The sequence below is a fragment of the Sinohyriopsis cumingii genome, chromosome 6 (assembly GCF_028554795.1).
Source record: "Sinohyriopsis cumingii isolate HCF-2022 chromosome 6, ASM2855479v2, whole genome shotgun sequence".
In the NCBI taxonomy this organism is placed as follows: Eukaryota; Metazoa; Mollusca; class Bivalvia; order Unionida; family Unionidae; genus Sinohyriopsis; species Sinohyriopsis cumingii.
The window spans coordinates 105388816-105408967 of NC_142966.1; the positions used below are offsets into that span (position 1 = coordinate 105388816).

Here is a 20152-nt window from a genome sequence, read left to right on the forward strand (position 1 = left end):
GAATTATGGTGGTGTATTATTTGTCAAGAGGTATGCACAAATACAGTTTCATGACTTTACCAGTCAGACGTACAGCATGTGCTCTCCATCACGTTTGTACTAATAGAATCAGATATAAAAATAGAAATGTTCAGATTAAAGGGATCCATCAGAAACAGTGGAAGCAGACAGGGTGTCAAGAGGGATGCTTACATTATTTATTTTATAGTTAATATGCCAAAACAGCAACAAATTACATTTAATTGTTGCAAAGTTTTGACTGCTATGAATTCTAAGTTCTGATGTTACAGATTATAGATGGATCAATGGACAAAAATAAATAACTGCTTTCAATCCTAAGTTCTGATGCTACAGGAGATAGACAGATGGATGGACAGAGAAAGAAGATAATTATGCTAAGGTTCCCTAACAACTGGATGTGGGATAACAGATGCAGAAGAAACCCAACAGCTGCTAAATATTTCTGACTCAATTACAGAATTTACTCGCTTATTAGTCAAGTCCAACTGCAAACTGCACAAACTCAGGTCTGCAGTCACATAATGCACTGACAGATTTAGGTCTGTACACTTTGTTTGGAGGACTCAGTAGAACTAACAACATAGACAATAATGAGAGGTTACTGCATTTGTATGGGAAAATATGAACGAGTTTTTCGGATGGATATACTGTACAACCTTGGGAGTACAATATATCCGTCTGACAAAACGAGTTCATATTTTCCCATACAAATGGAGGAACCTTTTTGTTATATGATCATTTTCTTATTCTACCTAAGGCTTAATTATATAAACAAAAATACACAACAAGAAACAAAGTAACTGAATTTATGCTGTATTCCAAACTAAATACACAAGCGCAGATTCATCAGCTCACAGCAAGAACATTATTAATGCACACATAACTCCACCCAGATTAATTTGAACTTAGTTGTGCGCTAGACATCAATTTCAAAAGAAAATGGCATTTTGGTCTACTTAAAATTGAAATTTTGAGTCATATTGTGAATGAATGCGCATCGCAAGAACTTTTCCATTTAGTCTGGAATGAATAGATTTTGGTATTTTTGTCAATTCTGCTAAATTTCATGATAATGACTAGATTTATCTGTGTTAATTCTACATGAAGTACATCTGATTTTCTGCAGCAAGGAAGCAGTGTGTTGACATCTGCAAGTATGTTTCTGTTCTGTCACTGAATGTTTGGAATCATAATGAGGGAAAAATATGAAGTCTTTCAATTGTAATTATCAAAAAGATGCTATGGAATATAATGTTTATTTCATTTTGAGTGCAGTAAGGAGGATATAACTGCACTTGGAATATAGTCGAAATTACAGTACAATTTCTAAATGTGTAATCAAGTTTGAGAATTCATGACATGGCTCATGTAATTCAGATTTGCAGAACTAAGAAAGTACATTTTGAGGAAATTCAGGATGTAAAACTAAGTATATTTTTGCCATTCTTATTACTAGCTAAAGAAGACAGGTTTATGCCTTGTCACCTGCATGTTATTTATAGGGACCCAGCAATTTTATGACCTGTCTGGTGTCTATCGTTAACATGGAATATTGCAAAGCATCTGGTATGTGACAGTCCATGAAACATCTGCTTTAGTTCATTCAGGAACAAATTTAATCAACCAAACCATAAAGCATCTACTACATGAGTGAATATGATTTGTTTACAAAGTAGTTTCTAATACACTATTGGGCACACGTTTCATGCACGTGACTGCAATATGAAGGTGTACAATATCATCAAATATTTCATGATTCTCACATGTAAAGTTAACGGAAACAAAAATGAGCGCCATATAATAATCGGCATTATGCTACAGCAGATCGTGACTTTTGTTGCTTGCAGTTTGACTCGACTTACAAGCAAGTATAAATTGTATGCCTTAAAATGATGTGATTTACAATGAAGGAAACAAACATACAAAGACTCATTTGTACAGCAATGGATGAATTTATAATAATTGGAACATGTAGCAGTCTGCTGCATTCATAAAATGATATACAGTCAAACCCGGTTATCTCGATTACGTCGGGGGTGTAAAAAAATCGTCGACATAACCGGGTCCCGAGATATCCGGGTTCATAAAAACCGGTAATTTTAAAAATGTCCTTGAGCATTACTCCTGTCTCTTGCTGGTGTTTACTGGAATCCCCTCCCACTGCATGTTACAATAAAATAAACAAAACGCTTAATTGATAATAAAATGAAATGAACTAACCTGGTGTTGTTATCATTTATTCCTTTTTTATCATGATAAGTAATTTATTAAAGAAAAAATATATCTATGAACTCCTTATATCACATGTAGCATATGCATCCATTACTGTAGTGTGCATCACTTATGTCAGATAACACACGACGCATTTTTATAATTGATGTGAATATTGAAAAACAAATCATGTTTGGTTGTACTCGGAGGTTTGAATATGTTATCAGATTGAAAAATGGATCAAAGAAAATCACAAACGAGAGAGTGAGAGAGAAACATCCACCGATTGCTTTCAAGCACCCGCCATTCACGCATAACGCGGTGTTAGGTGCAAAATAACCAAGATTGTATTATATCCAGGTTAATATATGACAGTATCTCGCAGATAAAGATCAATAAATGTTTTTGAAAATACATGTACATGTACATGTACATTGACTGTGAGTGCAAATGACACTCCTTTCGCTAGCATGGGTTACAAAGAGTATTTATTAAAGCAAGTTAATGTTGAGTAGACTACTTACCCCGCAGGCATCAATGCGAGTTTGTATCAATTATGATTCCAGTCAAATAGCTGGATGACAGGTGATATCTTTACCAGCTGGTTACGCAAGTTAGATCGCCACTTACAGTTTGAAAAACGAAAGATCGCATTGATAATAGACAACTGCCGTGCTCACCCACGTGTAGAAGGGTTACAAGCAATCACAGTGTATTTTCTTCCTCCCAATGCTACCAGTAAGCTTCAGCCACTCGACCAAGGAATAATTCAGGCTTTTAAAATCCATTATCGGAAAGCTTTAGTTTGCAATTATTTGCTTGCAGTTGAGGAAAAGCGATCCTATAAACCAACTCTGCTAGACGCCATCATGTATGCCCGTGCAGCTTGGAACAGTGTATCGCCGAAAACCATTCAAAACTGCTGGTTCCATTGTATTTTTCCGGAAATTTCTGATGAAGAATTTCACCAGCAGTGTTTAATTGCACAAGAAATTAAAGAGCCTCAATCAGAAATAGGTCTTGAAGCGATGGCTGATGAGATTGCGGACTCCATAGGCATTGCTCAGGATGAATTTTCTAATTATGTTCACGTGGATGATGATGCCAATGTCTATGGTGAACTTACTGATGAGGAAATAATCCAATCGGTGACAACGAAGCAGATACAATCATGCAAGCAAGATGATGATGATGATGATGATGATCAGCCTATCACTATCCCAAGCTACAGTGAAATGGCTGAATGCATTAAAAAAATGAAATTGTTTGTGGCAAGTGTCGACGGTGCCGAGCATATGTATGAAAACGTAAGTGCTTTTGAATCGTTCTTGTACAATTTCTGTGAGATTGACATTAAAAAGTTGCATTTCGTCGAATTAAGCGGGTCCACATGTTACTTCGGACCGAAACTTATGCCCGACATAACCGGGTTATCGACTTAACAGAGGTCGAGATAAGCGGGTAAAAAATAGCATAACAAAGAAGAATTTTTTCGGGACCGGACCAAAACGCTCGACATAAGCGGGTTGTCGAGATAACCGAGGTCGAGATAAGTGGGTTTGACTGTATACCTATTCAAAAAACTTTTATGGGACACAATTTTGGATTGTTACAAAAGAGTAGAAACAAAACAAAACCCTACCAGGTTGGATAAGCCAGTCTCTGTCATGTCAAACAAAATAACCAGCTGTTCTTCTGGATTGTGACGGTAAAATGTCTCTAGGTGGAAGGCGAAGAAACGCTTTATGATTGGCTGGGTCTGAGGATCCTTTTTGTGCTCCTTTACTTTTAAAAGCACTAGCAGAGAAAGAAAACAAAGACACTTTTCAGGTAATCATATTGCAACAGAACATGTCTTGAGAGAAAGCCTTTCTGACAACAAAAAGTGATCCCTCAAAGCAGGTGGTCCCTCATTACAGCTTATTAAACAGAGCACTGAGAATTTAGTGTCATAAGACAGGTTGTTTTTCATGAAAATGGTCTAAAAGGATTACTGCAAATTAAACCAATATCCACCTACGATCTTAAACTTTACTATAAGATTTAAGGATCATCCTTCCAATAAATATAACTGAATCTAATTCCTACTTTTACATAAAAATGCATCATTGGATGGGACATATGAACGAGTCCATATTCACTTATCAACACTGGCTTTCATGCATCACTCATGCTTGTACTCATTGTTACATTGACCCTTCCTCCAAACCACACCATAAACAAATGACGCTAATCCCATGTCTCATGTTTAAATCAGGATACATGTACTATTCTAATTTCTAAAGTTTCATGAAAAGTGAAAAGTATTATGAAAACAGCAATAAAACAAATTCTTTTTACCACCATGTATTTTCTTCACTCAGACTGCTTCACAGTAACTGCTCTGTGTATTCTCACAAAGTATAGTTAAGAACCTGTGTAACTACACATAATTACCTGTCCATGATATAGCAAAGTATAGTTAAGAACCTGTGTAACTACACATAATTACCTGTCCATGATATAGCAAAGTATAGTTAAGAACCTGTGTAACTACACATAATTACCTGTCCATGATATAGCAAAGTATAGTTAAGAACCTGTGTAACTACACATAATTACCTGTCCATGATATAGCAAAGTATAGTTAAGAACCTGTGTAACTACACATAATTACCTGTCCATGATATAGCAAAGTATAGTTAAGAACCTGTGTAACTACACATAATTACCTGTCCATGATACAGCAGATGATTTATTTTTCAGAAATAATACATATTATGCCTAATGAGGGTGGGGGATTCCTCCAAAGAATTTAGCAACTGTCTTCTCATGTGAGATACCCTATCTAATAAGTTATAATAGTTGTAACTGTGCATGTACTGCCCAAGAAAACAACTAGTAAATATTAAAAGCAAAATTACACGAGTTTTGCCTTCACAAAAGAAACCTTCAATTTCATATTAAAATTTCCTAGGTTTTTCTTTACTTTCAAGTTATATAACCAATCATACATGCATTCCTGGTAAAACATTCACAAAAACCCTCTCAAGTGTTGAAATGCTTGCCCCCTATAATGACCCAATATACCAGACGAAACAAAATCTCCAGATTTTACACTAAATTATGTATTAGTCTTGGGATTTTTTTAGTACAATACAAAAGCAGAAAAAAGAAACAAAATTTTCTAGTAAAATATTTCTTCAATAATACTCACCTGACCATAATACCTTAGGAAAACTACTACTACCCCAAATGCAGCCCTCCCAGGTTAATTCCTTTTAGAAAGAAATCTAGAAGTTAACTGCCCATCTAGGTGGCAGTTACATAGAGTAATATCCCCTTGAAACAGGGATTTGTTTGGAACCAAATCCCATGAACACTTCAATACTTCAGTAGGTACACTCACTATATGGATGTAACTTTAGGGATTTTTTGTTGTTCTATGGTTTAACGTCATTTTTCAGCACAAGATAGGCTATACATGGCGGCCAGTATAACTGATGGGGGAAGAACCCTGGAAAATCCAGGGAAGAACCAACGACCCACGAGAAGCTACATGCAGGCTTTCCCATGTATCCACGCTAGCCGAGGCATGGACTCGAACCCATGCAGACAGAGGTGAGATGGCAGTGATCCGGAACGGTGAGCGCTTTAGACCACTCGGCCACTCGGGGCCCCTGTAACTTTAGGGAGGCTGGGAAGGTGTATGTATATATGAATGGGTAAGTATTAATGAAGAAACATATTTTACAAAAAATAATTGGTTTCTTCTTCAAATACATTGCCAAATCTTAATACCTTAGGAGAATAGGTAAGAGGTGGAGAAAGTTACATCCTCTTACCACAGAGAGGCCATCTCTGGCCTCCTAAGGTATGTGAGACAGCCTCTAGATACCACAACCAGAGAACACACTCCAGGTAGCTGCTTAGAAAAATGAAAATTGTTCCTCCCAAAAATCTAATAGAATTCATAAAGTCACATCCTTATGAGCTGTTGAACAAACCAGGAAGGTTACCTGTTGCACCATGGCCATAGGTCCCATTAGGTCAAGTTGAGTCTTTTGGGGATGAAAGTTCCCTGACATAAAAAGCTGGAGAAAAAGGACTCCGATCTCCATCCTATCACATTGATAATGTCAGTCAGGGATCAGTTTTGCTCATATGCAATGCCTGTGGTGACTCACCTAACTTTGTGAGCCAAATAGCTTAGCAAATTCATTCATATTTCTTGATATGTGGAATGTATACTCCATTTTATCCCGGACAAAAGTGTCTGTGCTGATATGTTGTCCTTTCACTCTTCAAGTGGTAAGAAGAGCCATAATCTCCATCAACTCAAGGGATCAGACCTTCTAAAGTTCCTGTAGATGATCTTGAGATGAAGTGTCCAAAGTAGACAGGGATTTCACTACAAAGGTCTGATTCCTCATGAACAGGAGCCAGTTTTGGGGAATGAATGCAGGGGCCATCATGAGTTATACTGACCCATCCTGTCAATGAATGCAGGGGTCATCATGAGTTATACTGACCCATCCTGTCAATGAAAGCATGGGCCATCTTTTGTTATACTGACCCATCCTGTCAGAACTGATCAAATGATAAAGCATGTATGTTGTTGATTCTGCCTTTCAGCACTAGTTTGAGTAGGAAGCAGGTTTCATATGAGGTGAACCAATGAAGCCCTCAATTGCAGTTCAAATGTTGTCTTATTCAACCTGGTTAGCAGAGATGAACTTGAAACTGACAACAGATCGATTTTGGTTGAAATCATCTTTTCCATGATGACTCAGTGTCTTGGTGACTGTGTAACAGTAGCCTTTTATCATGATTTGTACTAACTGTTTCTTGTTAAAGAGCCAAAGCAGGGAATAAGCTATTGCAGCATTGATATGTTCACATGTACAATGTGTTTGTGCTCACACCACTGTACAAAAAATTTCCATTTCCCACATACACTTCATATGGATGAAGATCTCACTCAGGAGATTCTCTCTACAACTTAACAAGAGAATTGTTTGTTCATATGACTTTGATTAATATGATCCAAACATGCAAGTTCAACAACTCTGGATTGGAATGGAATGCCTGTCATCATGGTTTCTTGAGCAATAAGGAAATCTTTCCATTTTGTACACCTTTAGACTGATGAGGTCACTGATCCACAATTTTTTTCCCACTTGAGTGGAGCAATCAGGATGAGGCAACACTCTGGTTCTCTTGCTGTCTTTATCACATTCAGAAACAGAAGTGTTGGAGGGTGAACATATTTGTACAAGCAATTCCAATCATTGGAAAGAATGTCGTCTGCCCAGGCCATTGGATCCGGGGCTGGTGAGACAAAGGTTGGGAGTTTTACATTCCCTTATCACCAATAGACCTGCCAGTGGTCAATCCGAGAAGGCACATTTGTGAGTGAAGACCAAGGGACAAAGCAACCATTCTGCTGGTATTAGTTGAACCTTCTAGGACAGCAAGTCTACTAAAACTTGTAGTCATCGTGGAATATCACAAACTTGTCTATGGATTTTACACCAGCTTAGATATTCCCAAAGAAGAACATAAAAATCTGGGGACTTGAGGTTACCAGGTTAGCCATGTGAGTTATCATCAGTCATGTAGTACACATCATTCCTTACTTTGGTCTGGCCATCTGTCTTAAAACTGTACTCAGTTCAATATCATACTTGAAATATTCTGACAAATCAAAAGGCTGCATTTCACATCTGCAGTACGATTTTCAAGTCTGCAGTAGCATACATTATATCAAATGCTGAGTTCAGTATTATGATTGAGACCAAGTTCTCCATAAATTATTAAATGTCTCAAAGGAACAAAATTGACAAGTTCAACTTATCAGAAATTATTTACCAGTGAAAGTTTACTGTAGGGGTCATACACTATTTAAAGTTTGCATACATGCATTAGTCAAGTGAATAAGCTTATAAGTTTAAACTCTGTCCAGGGTGTTTGATCAAACATTTCCACCATGGTAAAACATCTAGGAATATCATCTGTACATGATCATTTAATAAGTATATAAATATAAAACCAAGCACATGTGCCTGTGAAAAATAGTTTATAAATGAATTTTTTCCCTCAAATAGCACTTTCTATCCCAATGTAGGAGTGTAGCTGATGTTACCAAATCAAACACCTTAAAGTACATGAAGCTTTTGGCTTCCTAATCATGCAGAAATGAATTTTAGAAGTCCAATATCAACATAGATGTGTCAAAATAACTAAGGGAGTATGAGCAGTGAGGACCATGTTATTTCATATGAATCTCAAGTTGATCACTGTGTTATCTTAGAAATATAATAATTTCATGCATCTTCAATTAAACAATGCACAGTGAGAATATACATGAAATGGACGGTAAATTTTAACTGACTGCAATAAAATGTATTTTCCATTGAAGCAAATTATTAGCTAACACATGCATGTGCATTCTCCAAACTTTTAACTAAAACTCAAAATACTCAATTTAAAATCAGATAAAATGCTTTACTATACTTCAATGAAATCTTGTACAGAAGAAAAAAAAAACCAAAGTGATGACTAATGTATATACTCGTGAGTCCAACTGCAAACTTCACAAATCCAGTTCTGCCATCGCATAATGTGCCAGCAAATCTTGGTCTGTGCAGTTTGTTAGGAGCAATCAGTAGAACCAACAGCACAGACCCTGATCTGCAGGCACATTAAGCTATGGCAGATCAGGATCTTTGTTGTTTTTAGTTTGATGCTACTTAGGAGCAAGTACAGATGGTATCCTCAACTGGAGATTCATGTTCATGCAGTTTCAAGCATGGATTTGAATAACACAGTGATTACTGTTACCTACCATTACTGTGGTTTCACTAATTTTCACAGTTAACAATATTCATGGGTTTGATTTTTTTTTAAATGGTTATTTGTTACCTGACATTGCTGTGGTTTTGCTAATTTCATGAGGTAACAATATTCATAGATATTGTGACTGTGCCAAAGAAATAATTTAAAGACCCAATGAAAAATTAGCCAAATGTGATAAAGAAAGACACTCCCACTTGCGTTTTCTTTCTGATACACTGATATTTGTATTTTGTATAGATAATCAATAAAGCTCATTCATTTTATAATTCAACTTCCTTATTGTAATAAAACAATCTGTTTTACATGTTTTACTTTAACCCATTTGAAGAAAAAAGACTAATTATATAGCAGTCTAAATTGTTGCAATGTACATGTATGAATACAGCATCCAGTAGCTTCCTTTTCCACTCATTACTTTACATCATTGTTACTGAGAGAGAAAAGAGAAAAAGTATTTAAGCATATACATTACAGCAAATGGAAGAAAGAATAAAACGATGTATGAAAATTAGATTTAATATTTATTTACATCAATCCCTCATTCAAGTAAAAAAGCTGTTGAAAATACAGTAATGACAAAATGTACATTTACTTTATTTACTGTTATTTATGATTTAACCACAAGCATATACTACAATAATATAATGAATGAAACAAGTGCTAATTAAACAGCATGTATATACAATAGTTACAGTGCATGTATATGCAATAGTTACAGTGCATGTATATACAATAGTTACAGTACATGTATATACAACAGTTACAGTGCAGTACTAAAGCTAATACTTCTCTGATTTTTAGACAAAACAACAGAACATGTATTACGTCAATCAAGTCTCCTGTTACACACAAATGTCTGTCTGTAACATAAATAATCCCAAAACTGCAAAAGTCCAGCTTTCTCAGACCCACATATAATTAGTGTGAAAAATCTGCTTGTCATGTGAGAATGCATAATTATAGATTTTACTACATTGAAGAGAAAACTGTCTGTCTCCAACTATTAATTAGTAATGTCTAATGTACACACAAGTCATGTTTACCTTTATGACATCGCTGTGTACTCCATTGGCAGGATTGCCTTGTGTTGAGACTAAAGCTCTGCTTGTTTTAAGTTCCATTTGGGACAAACGATTCTCTCAGGAAGGGGGACAATGCATTGAATTTGTTATTTCATATGTCCTCATACTTCCTATTTAAAAAAATGAAAATACATTCTTCCCTCACATGTTGTCATTTCAGTACCACACTCTCCAAAACTGCTCTGGAGGCCTAAGTGGTTAGAGCATCTGCCTCAGTGTGGGAAGTCACAGGTTTGAATGTGTTTGCATTTTATTCCACAAATGGAACTTAAATAAGAATAACAAAGCTTTAATATGAATACAAGGCAAACCTGACAATGGACTTTCCCTAAAATATACAAAGACATATCTGGAAAGTGGCAAATTCATATTTTCTAGAAGCATATATTGAGAGTATTGAGTTTCTAGGTATATGAAAATTTGAATGTTGAGAACTTTGAGTGATAAAAATAACGAGACTTGTTTTATGATCCAAAGCAAATTTCATGAACTTTTCTCTACAAATCTTTAGGTTGGTCTTGCATTATTTTCTCCAAGCTTGACAGTTCATAAAACATGACTACTGCCAGGAATTCCTCTTATTATATGTAGCTGGTTGGTGAAGTTCTGGACATCTGGCCAAAGTTGATATGTCTGAGCTAATTTAGGATACTTCTAAAATGCCTTGGGGATTCTTTGGTTATCATCTACTCAGTACAGATGAGGGATCTGCCTGCATAATTGGTGCTATAGATGATGGGTCTGCCTGCACGATTGGTGCTATAGAAGACAGATCTGCCTGCATGACTGGTGCTATAGATGACAGATCTGCCTGCATGACTGGTGCTATAGATGATGAATCTGCCTGCATAACTGGTGCTATAGATGATGGATCTGCCTGCATGGCTGGTGCTATAGATGATGAATCTGCCTGCATAACTGGTGCTATAGATGATGGATCTGCCTGCATGACTGGTGCTATAGATGACAGATCTGCCTGCATAACTGGTGCTATAGATGATGGATCTGCCTGCAAGACTGGTACTATAGATGATAGATCTGCCTGCATGACTGGTGCTATAGATGATGGATCTGCTTGCATGACTGGTGCTATAGATGACAGATCTGCCTGCATGACTGGTGCTATAGATGATGAATCTGCCTGCATGACTGGTGCTACAGATGATGGATCAACATGATTGTTCTATATTTAGTTCCAGCCATATGGAGTATAATTCGCTGGTACTGACTTGTGGCAATACCCCTAAGTTTGATGAAGGACTTGTTAGTTGGTTATTAAGTTGTAGCTTAATCCTAGGGTTCTTCCAATTCTTACTCAGTACAGGTCACTGACAGAGCATCCATGTCATGTAGGTTTTACTTGATAGAACCAGCAATGTCATTCTTCCTGGTACATTGAACAGGCTCCTGCCTATGGCCCAAATCAAGAGAGGTAGAGTGCACTCCAGCTGTGTTCTGCATAGAAGGTCATGATACTTCTTGTTCTACAGTCTTTCTAGAAGAGGATAAATAGAAGGTGTTATGGGTTCTCTTCTGACAAATTCATCATACTGTCTCTTTTCAAGGGTCCTAGTGGCTACTGTGCTTGACTGATGCTTGTTGTCATATCATGAACTAACTGCCTTGCACATGCTATGCCTGTTGCAAATCCGAATCTGTCTCCATGCATGCAACATTTAAATCTTGTAATCTGGAAGATATGAAATTTATCAGACAGAGCAGAATACTACTACAGATTTAGGACGTAATTATTTCTAAACTAAATATATATATTTTCTACAGTATATTTAACCAGCTTGTGTTGTTGTCTATTTGTAAGGTTTTGGTAAATTATGATGAATACTTGTCGGTTTGACTTTGGAGTTTTCTGGATGTGAAAGATAACATCATTTATCTTTTGTAGTATGAGAAATGAACCTTCCCATGGACTAATTTGTTACCACTACCTTTGTATGTGCATTATATAACCAAACAGTTGTTGTTGTTGTTGTAGGGTTTAATGCCATTTTTCAGCACACGATAGGCTATACATGGCGGCCAGTATTAATGGTGGAGGAAGAACCTCGGAAAACCTCGGAAAGAACGACTGACCCACAAGAAGCTACTGGCAAGCTTTCTCACATACCCACATTGGCATACAACCAAACAGAAACCCTCTTTCATTAATATTTAGAAAGATATTTCTGTCATGATCTTTTCCCATATGTTCTGAAAAAAGTTTAATCTCTTCCTGTGCAAATTGTCTGTTATCTAATTCTTTGTTAACTCTTACTGCACATCAGTCTGAAGGTTGAACTGTGCATCAGTCTGGAGGCTCAACTGTGCATCAGTCTGGAGGCTCAACTGTGCATCAGTCTGGAGGTTGAACTGTGCATCAGTCTGGAGGTTGAACTGTGCATCAGTCTGGAGGCTGAACTGTGCATCAGTCTGGAGGTTGAACTGTGTATCAGTCTGCAGGTTGAACTGTACATCAGTCTGGAGGTTGAACTGTACATCAGTATGGAGGCTGAACTGTGCATCAGTCTGGAGGTTCAACTGTACATCAGTCTGGAGGTTGAACTGTGCATCAGTCTGGAGGCTGAAATGTGCATCAGTCTGGAGGTTGAACTGTGCATCAGTGTAGAGGCTGAACTGTGCATTAGTCTGGAGGCTCAACTGTACATCAGTCTGGAGGTTGAACTGCATGGTTTACATGAGATTTAACCATTAATTCAATCATTTGGCATTCCTTTTGAGTTTATTTCTTGTGCAATGGTTGCTATGGCAACCAAATCCATCTTTTAATGTGTAAAAATCATAACAAAAATACATATCTGTGAGTATGGATTTATATTAAGCTTACTTCTTTCTTGCCAAATCAGTCATGCTTTGGATTCTTTTTCAATTTATGATTGAGAAACAGCAAGATTTTATTTGGCTCTGATTGTCCAAGTTCCACCAGATACAGGCACAACAGGTGTTTTTCTTTCAGTAAATTGTTAAGATTGAAGTGGCAATATTAAAATTGTATAGATGCCTGTGTTTAAAAGAACACAGGTCTGTACTTGTGCATGTGTGTGTGTTTTGGATTTTTAACATGGCCTTAACAATTTGAGTTATATTGCAACAATGTATGCAGTGTGGCAGTTTAAAGTGATGTCTAGCACTTGGGCATCATGCCACAGACATTAACATTGTGTCCCACTCAGTCACATTATCCTGACACCAGGCCAACCAGTCCTAACACTAACCTCTTAATGCTCTTTGGTATGACTTAGCCAGGGATTGAACCCATGACCTCCCACATCCAAGGTGGACATTTGAACCACTTAGGCCACTGGAGCGGTCTGCCTGTATTGAGGTACTTCATTATTTTGATCCAGACACAAGGAATATACCACAATGATGTATGATGATGAACCAAGCTCTCATATCCTTCAATCAGAATTTTATCAGGAAAAACCAAGAAGATCAGCTTTAAATGTGTTATTTTGTTGGAAGGACACTACTCAGAAGTAATGAAAGGAACAAAGACGGCACATTCATCTTTCATTTCACCATATTATTTTGTGGGTTAAAACAAAAACACATATAAATATCATATGATAAATCTGGCAAATTAGATGTTTGCTTATTAAGAATCGTTACATATTTATTCAGAAAAAATAAAAAAAGAGGATGAATGTCATGAAAAAATTAATTTATTCATTTTCAACCAATATGAACAATGAGAGGAAGATTTTTGTTGTTGTTGTTGTTGTAAGGTTTAACGCCATTTTTCAGCACACGACAGGCTATACATGGCGGCCAGTATTAATAGTGGAGGAAGAACCCGGGAAATCCCCGGAAAGAACCATGAACCCTCGAGAAGCTACTGGCAAGCTTTCTCACATACCCACATTGGCCGAATCCGAGACTCGAACCTACGCAGACAGAGGTGAGCTGGCAGTGATCCGTAATGTACTGCGCTTTAGACCACCTGGGGCCCCATGAGAGGAAGAATACTGTAATTAGAGACAGTTAGTGGTAATGGGAATGTATGCCTCTGAAATCACGACAGCCAACAAATATGTGGAACATGTCTGACTAATGTAACAACCATATGAAATTCATTCAGTCTGCAATAGTATCGCTATTTTTTGTTAACCAATCACATCACTGAAAAGAATGCAAAAACAGTGCAGAACCCCTTTGCACTCAGTATTTAAACAAGTATTTAATTAAATTTAAAATACTGTACAAAAACAGTACCTTTAGTCAACAGGCTTGCACATGTAATACTACAGGAAATTTTATGAAGTATAGCTTGAATAAATAGGACATAATGACACATCCATCTTGAAATGACCACCAACAATAACATTATGAAAATGAAGCCATATACTGAGTGGATAAATTATTCTACATGCCTCAAACTATTTAAATTGTTATGTGCCCGATGGCATATGTGACATGTAACATAATCATTACTTGAATTTTAACACCTTCTAAAACATTTAGATTTACTGACCAAATTCTATTTTGTCTATTGCCAAAACACTGGCTCTGGATTGCATGAATAAGTCTAGAGTCTTTCTCAATTCTCAAGGTTTTCTAATTGGATTGTTTAAAATTACTTGTATGAATTGCATCCTTATTTTATTATACTTGATGTACTCCAGAAACATTTGCTGTTAAGAAAAATTATGAAACTGCAACTTAAAATGATAATCTGTCATACATACCTCACAATATGTTTATATCCATGTACTACAATCATTGTTGTTGTTAAGCTATTCAGAAACTAATATGAAATTAATTTATCCCTTCTCTGCATTAATGAAAAAGTATGCTCTTGGCTTAATTTTATCCTTCTGCAAATCTTCTATGCCAAAAAAAGGTTCTTGAATTTTCAGAATCATAAAACCCACCACCTTACCTTCACATTATCAACATAAGAGCAACTTGAAATGTGTTCTTGGGAATAGTAATTAAATTGCTACTGAATAAAAACAAAGGTTCTAGTAGATCTTTCAAAACCTGGGGGTGGATGGGAGGGTGAGGGTGGAAAATGAGCATGAAATCAGCATTGAAGTGCAATATTTAATATATTTAACAATGTAACTGGATTTTAAAATTTGAAGCATGCAGTTTACTCATTTAGCTACTTGCTACTGCGCATCAATTTTCTTGTGAAATTCAACAAATTATAAATTGTAATGAATTAAAAATTATGTGGCATTAAATAAAGATTTAAAAGTATTGCAACATATTTTTCTAAAGAAATGATAAACATTCACTATCGATTAGTTAAGCAGAATTAGCAATGTCATGTGACTAACAGTTCTGCCTTGTTTCTAAATAAATCCCTAATATTCAAGGACTTCATTTGTATATATTTTGTGCTAATTCATATTACAATTAATGCATAGATGTTTTTCAAATATAAAAAATCCATATTTTTTTTAAATGGTGATTCTTGGTCATATCTTTTTTTTAATTAATTGTATAGCCTCATTTGAAGTCTGTTCTTTTTTGGTGAAACCTTGATAAAAATGAACTGAAAAATCAGCCCTGATCCATAGTTGCAGATGTCTTTACATACAAATACAATAGCTATGGGTAATTTAATCAACCAATCAGTGCCCTGCCTCATGACATAATTCTAATACCTCTACATTGGAGAGTGTGATACTGAACTGACACAGCACATGAAAATGCAACTGAATTTACAAGAATAGGCATGTCAATCATAAAATCATCAAAGACAGACTAAGGCATTTAACAAAGCAGGCATCACTTTTGAACTATTTATTGTATATAAAGACTTGTCATGTTCATTATTTCAAACGTACCTTTATCATGGCAAGCTTCCAGAGCATGAGCCTTTGGTTACACGAGGGAGTCTTCATGCTTCACACAATTATGATACCTCATGAGGGAAGAATGTATTTGCATGGTCTTATTAGGAAATACAAGGATACATGAACAATAAATTTGTTAAACATGCAAAAATTAACAGTGGTAACTTAAATACACAAGAATATGTCCTTTTTCCCAAAACGAAAGAACTGATACCCACACAAATACATGAAATCAGTGTTGTAATAAATAATGAACCTTCTCAAAGTGTATCATTTCATTCAAACAAGCTTTCAGCATCCTTCTCTGAATCTTCATCTGAGTTTACTGTAAGGAGGGTACTGAACACTTGTGAGAAAACAAGATCTGAATTAAGAAAGATATCAAGTTTGGTTCACTGGATTTGATTTGTTGCTTACAATGCATGAATTACATGTATCCTTACATATTCTGTGTCCATCCTTGTCATGGTTATGGAAGAAGACAGCTCCTTTTTCCCACACTTGTAAATCAAAATTATCCTCTGTCAGATCTAAAATTTTACAATAATCAAATGAATATGCAAACCATCTGCTTGCAAAAACTACATCCTTTTACTGACTCCTAAGTGAAAACATTTTCAGGTTCTTTTAAAATTTAAAGTAAATTATGAATAATGTTGATGTTACTATATGTTAATATGGCACATCTTCACCAATTACTTGTCACAAAATGACATCTGAACACAAACATAAAGTGTTTCAATAAAGCTACCAGCAGCTGGATATTAATATAATCATAAACAATCAAAGTTTAGTCTAGTTGATTTGGATATGTTCATTATTTATACTATTACTGTTGTTTTCAAACAACAGCATGAATGGAACCTGATTATTTGATATAAAGATAAATAAATGACAATGGCTTGAAAAATTCTGAAAATAGGCTCATTCTATATGTAGTGATTTTGTACCATTCTGACCTTCATTAATGCAGACAGTATGCTGAGTTTAAAAAGGTCATGGCATCTGTAATGTCAAACCGCTGCCATGTTGTCAAAAGTTTTCTTTCCCCTACAGGAATGTGAACCTTCTAACATTTAGTCTGACTTCATGAATTTATAATAAGCTTTCTTTTTTCCCCGCAGGTATATTGTGAGAGCTTCAACAGCTAGTCTGACTTATTCATGTATCATTTCAATAATTTGTCCTATACATTTTGTTTGGATTTATAACAAGCCTTGTTTTCTAAAGGCTACTTATTTCTTATAGACAACATGATGGTCGCAGATTATGATGAAAATGACAGTATCATACAACCAATCAATCGAGAGTGGTCACCCATGTAGGGCTATACCAAGTTTAACCGCTGCTACCCATGTGATAAAAATTTGCATTACATGACACTTGACCTTTTGAAGGTGAACTGTATGCATACTGTTCACATAAAATGGGGAAAGAAAGATGTGAAACTAGTGAAGCTCATGCAAAGGAGACTGTAGAGGGCACAAATTATGCTATTCACATTTAAATGATGAATTTAAGCTTTCAATGCTGATCAGGTCAATTTAACTTATAGAGAGTTTGGGTCACTTAAATGCCTGCTACACCACTAACAAACTGAAGAAGAAAAAAACCTGATTGGATAGGCAGTTTTTTCAAACCATAATTATTTGAAAATACTATTTCGTCACAAGATTTACTCAGCTGTCCAGTTTTCTGGCATGATAATTCAGTCTGAAACCATAACGAACTTGCAATGGCAGATCTTTGTCTTGGAAGTATCACTTCATTAGATGTTTATTTTGGTAAATCACTGGGCAAATAGATTAAGGAAAATATGCAATTATTAGAAAGCAAATTCTAAATATTATGTAATGGAAGATTAAGCCTAAAAATGTAATGATGTCGGTCAGAAACATATGTGACAATCTTATGTTGTTTAATTTAAGAAGCACTGTAAGGATGTTTTCTGACATCATTCAGTTTTGGGAAATTATGAAAATACAAATACATAATGTTACCACAAGTATGTAGACAAATAATAGAACCATAAATGTGCAATCCTATCAATGGATTGTTCTAACAAAGCTATGAAGTGAGTGGTTATATTAAGAAAATCCCTCAAAAACAAACAAAGTCACATATCATGCATGGTGCCACATCTATTCTTGGTTGTGTCAATTCAATAAGATGGGTATGATTCATTGATTGATTCACTTTAATTCTTCAGTGTGTTGTCTATGAATAGTTACAGTAAAGTTTTATTGTTGTCTATGAATAGTTACAGTAAAGTTTTATTGTTGTCTATGAATAGTTACAGTAAAGTTTTATTGTTGTCTATGAATAGTTACAGTAAAGTTTTATTGTTGTCTATGAATAGTTACAGTAAAGTTTTATTGGCAACAATTAAATTAGGATAAACAGTATGGTATGAAGACACTGGTGCATTTGTTCTCATGTACATGTTACAGTGTTTGTTTCAAAGCACTTTAGAAATTTTTCTACTGCTATTTTATAGTGAATTTCATAAAGTAAAAACAACAAATTTTGATATGGTAGCTGATTCAACATTTTTACCAAACTGCAATTATGATATTGTATTGTAGTTGCTCCTATCAGTTAAAATTAATTACAATGTATAGTTTTTGCTGTGCTCTTTTAAAGTCATATGGTCAACATATACTCAATAGATCTCCACATCTAAATGCAAATACTTACAAGTATGAATACAATGGGTACGAATAGGATAATTCTTATGCACATACAAAATTAATTTATAATAAATACAGATCAATGAATTTTCAACATGAAAATAAAACCAATGTTAAATGCACATGTATATATCGAGAAACAGAGGACAATGGACAATAAGCATAACAACAAAACACGCAATATATATGTATATATATATATGTGCCCCCACTTCTCTCTGTTCATCTCTCACTTGTCCCTACTGTCCAAAAGGAGAAGTTAATGCTCTCTAAAATTCAAATCTAGCTTGACCCCTCTGTGTATGTATATATATAAACAGTTTTATTAATATTTTTATTATGTATAATGCACACTTATTAAAGATATAGAAAATAAATAAATTTAAAATTTTTAAAAAAATATTACATAGTGATATATTATTGATGAATGTTCAGAACTCAGTTTATATAATAAAAAATTATGGCGTGCATAATACTTACTATCAAGTATTTTATAAATAATTAATATATTGAGAATTAATTTTAAAATGCACTTTAATTTTTAAAGAATTAGTAAACTTATTTCATTGATCACTTAGAAACAACATGTTTAATGACATAGGCAATGATATTGAATTCAGTCTGATGAAGCATTAAAGAGAAATTGGTCACACATTCTATGTGTTGGTGTTGTTTATTTTATAATATATATATATATATATATATATATATATATATATATATATATATATATATATATATATATATATATATATAAATACACATTCTCAGTTGTGTTTTCAATGTGTTTGCAAAAGAATTAAATATGAAAATACATAAAAATTGCATCACTTAATTTAAAACTTGAATTTCTGTCTATTTTATACTGTAACAGTACGTTTATCTACTGTTTTAAATTTCTGACTGCAAAAATGACACAAGCAAAATCCAAAAAAAAAGGCTGACTTGGTGTCAAACCTAATGCACTGACAGTAAAGTTCATTTAACAGCACTATGTGGGACAATTACTTACCATTCATTCCAAACTCCATCCTCCACTTGAGTGACTCATGTAGCCTGTCTACTGCATCATCTACAGTCTCCCATTTCCTGAAAAAGGTCTCCAAATAACTGTCATTCTCTTGAACCTTCTGAACATCTCGGTCATCATACAAATTCTTCTTGATGTTATCTAAATTCAAATGAAAATATTATGAATCGATATAATTGTCTTTAATATGCATGCACCATCATAAAACCTTACATAAATCAAAGAGTCCAGTGTTACCCAGATTTCTGGATATATTCCCTACTGAAATTATATATCTTAAAGGTGAAGTACACTGACTGATACAAATAAAGTATAATTGAAAGGAAGCAAATTTCAAAGGTTTATCAAAATGATGCTAAATGGTAAATATAATTTGTATAATGCCCATGTTTTAAATAAAAACCCTGTTTTACATTTAAAAAACACACCTATCAATGATTTTTTTTAATATGGACACTC

General features: G+C 35.0%; 1 protein-coding gene across 2 annotated transcripts in view; it reads right to left on the reverse strand.

Moving 5' to 3' along the window:
- Positions 1-20152, reverse strand: part of LOC149797634 (motile sperm domain-containing protein 2-like) — a 90254-nt gene that overhangs the window by 63396 nt on the left and 6706 nt on the right. For both annotated transcript variants that reach the window (XM_089962527.1, XM_089962526.1), the window contains exons 3-5: positions 19676-19834; positions 16417-16503; positions 3875-4029 (exon numbers count right to left, since the gene is read on the reverse strand). In XM_089962527.1, the coding sequence (XP_089818653.1) occupies positions 3875-4029; positions 16417-16503; positions 19676-19834 (401 nt within the window). The remainder of the gene's footprint in view (positions 1-3874; positions 4030-16416; positions 16504-19675; positions 19835-20152) is intronic.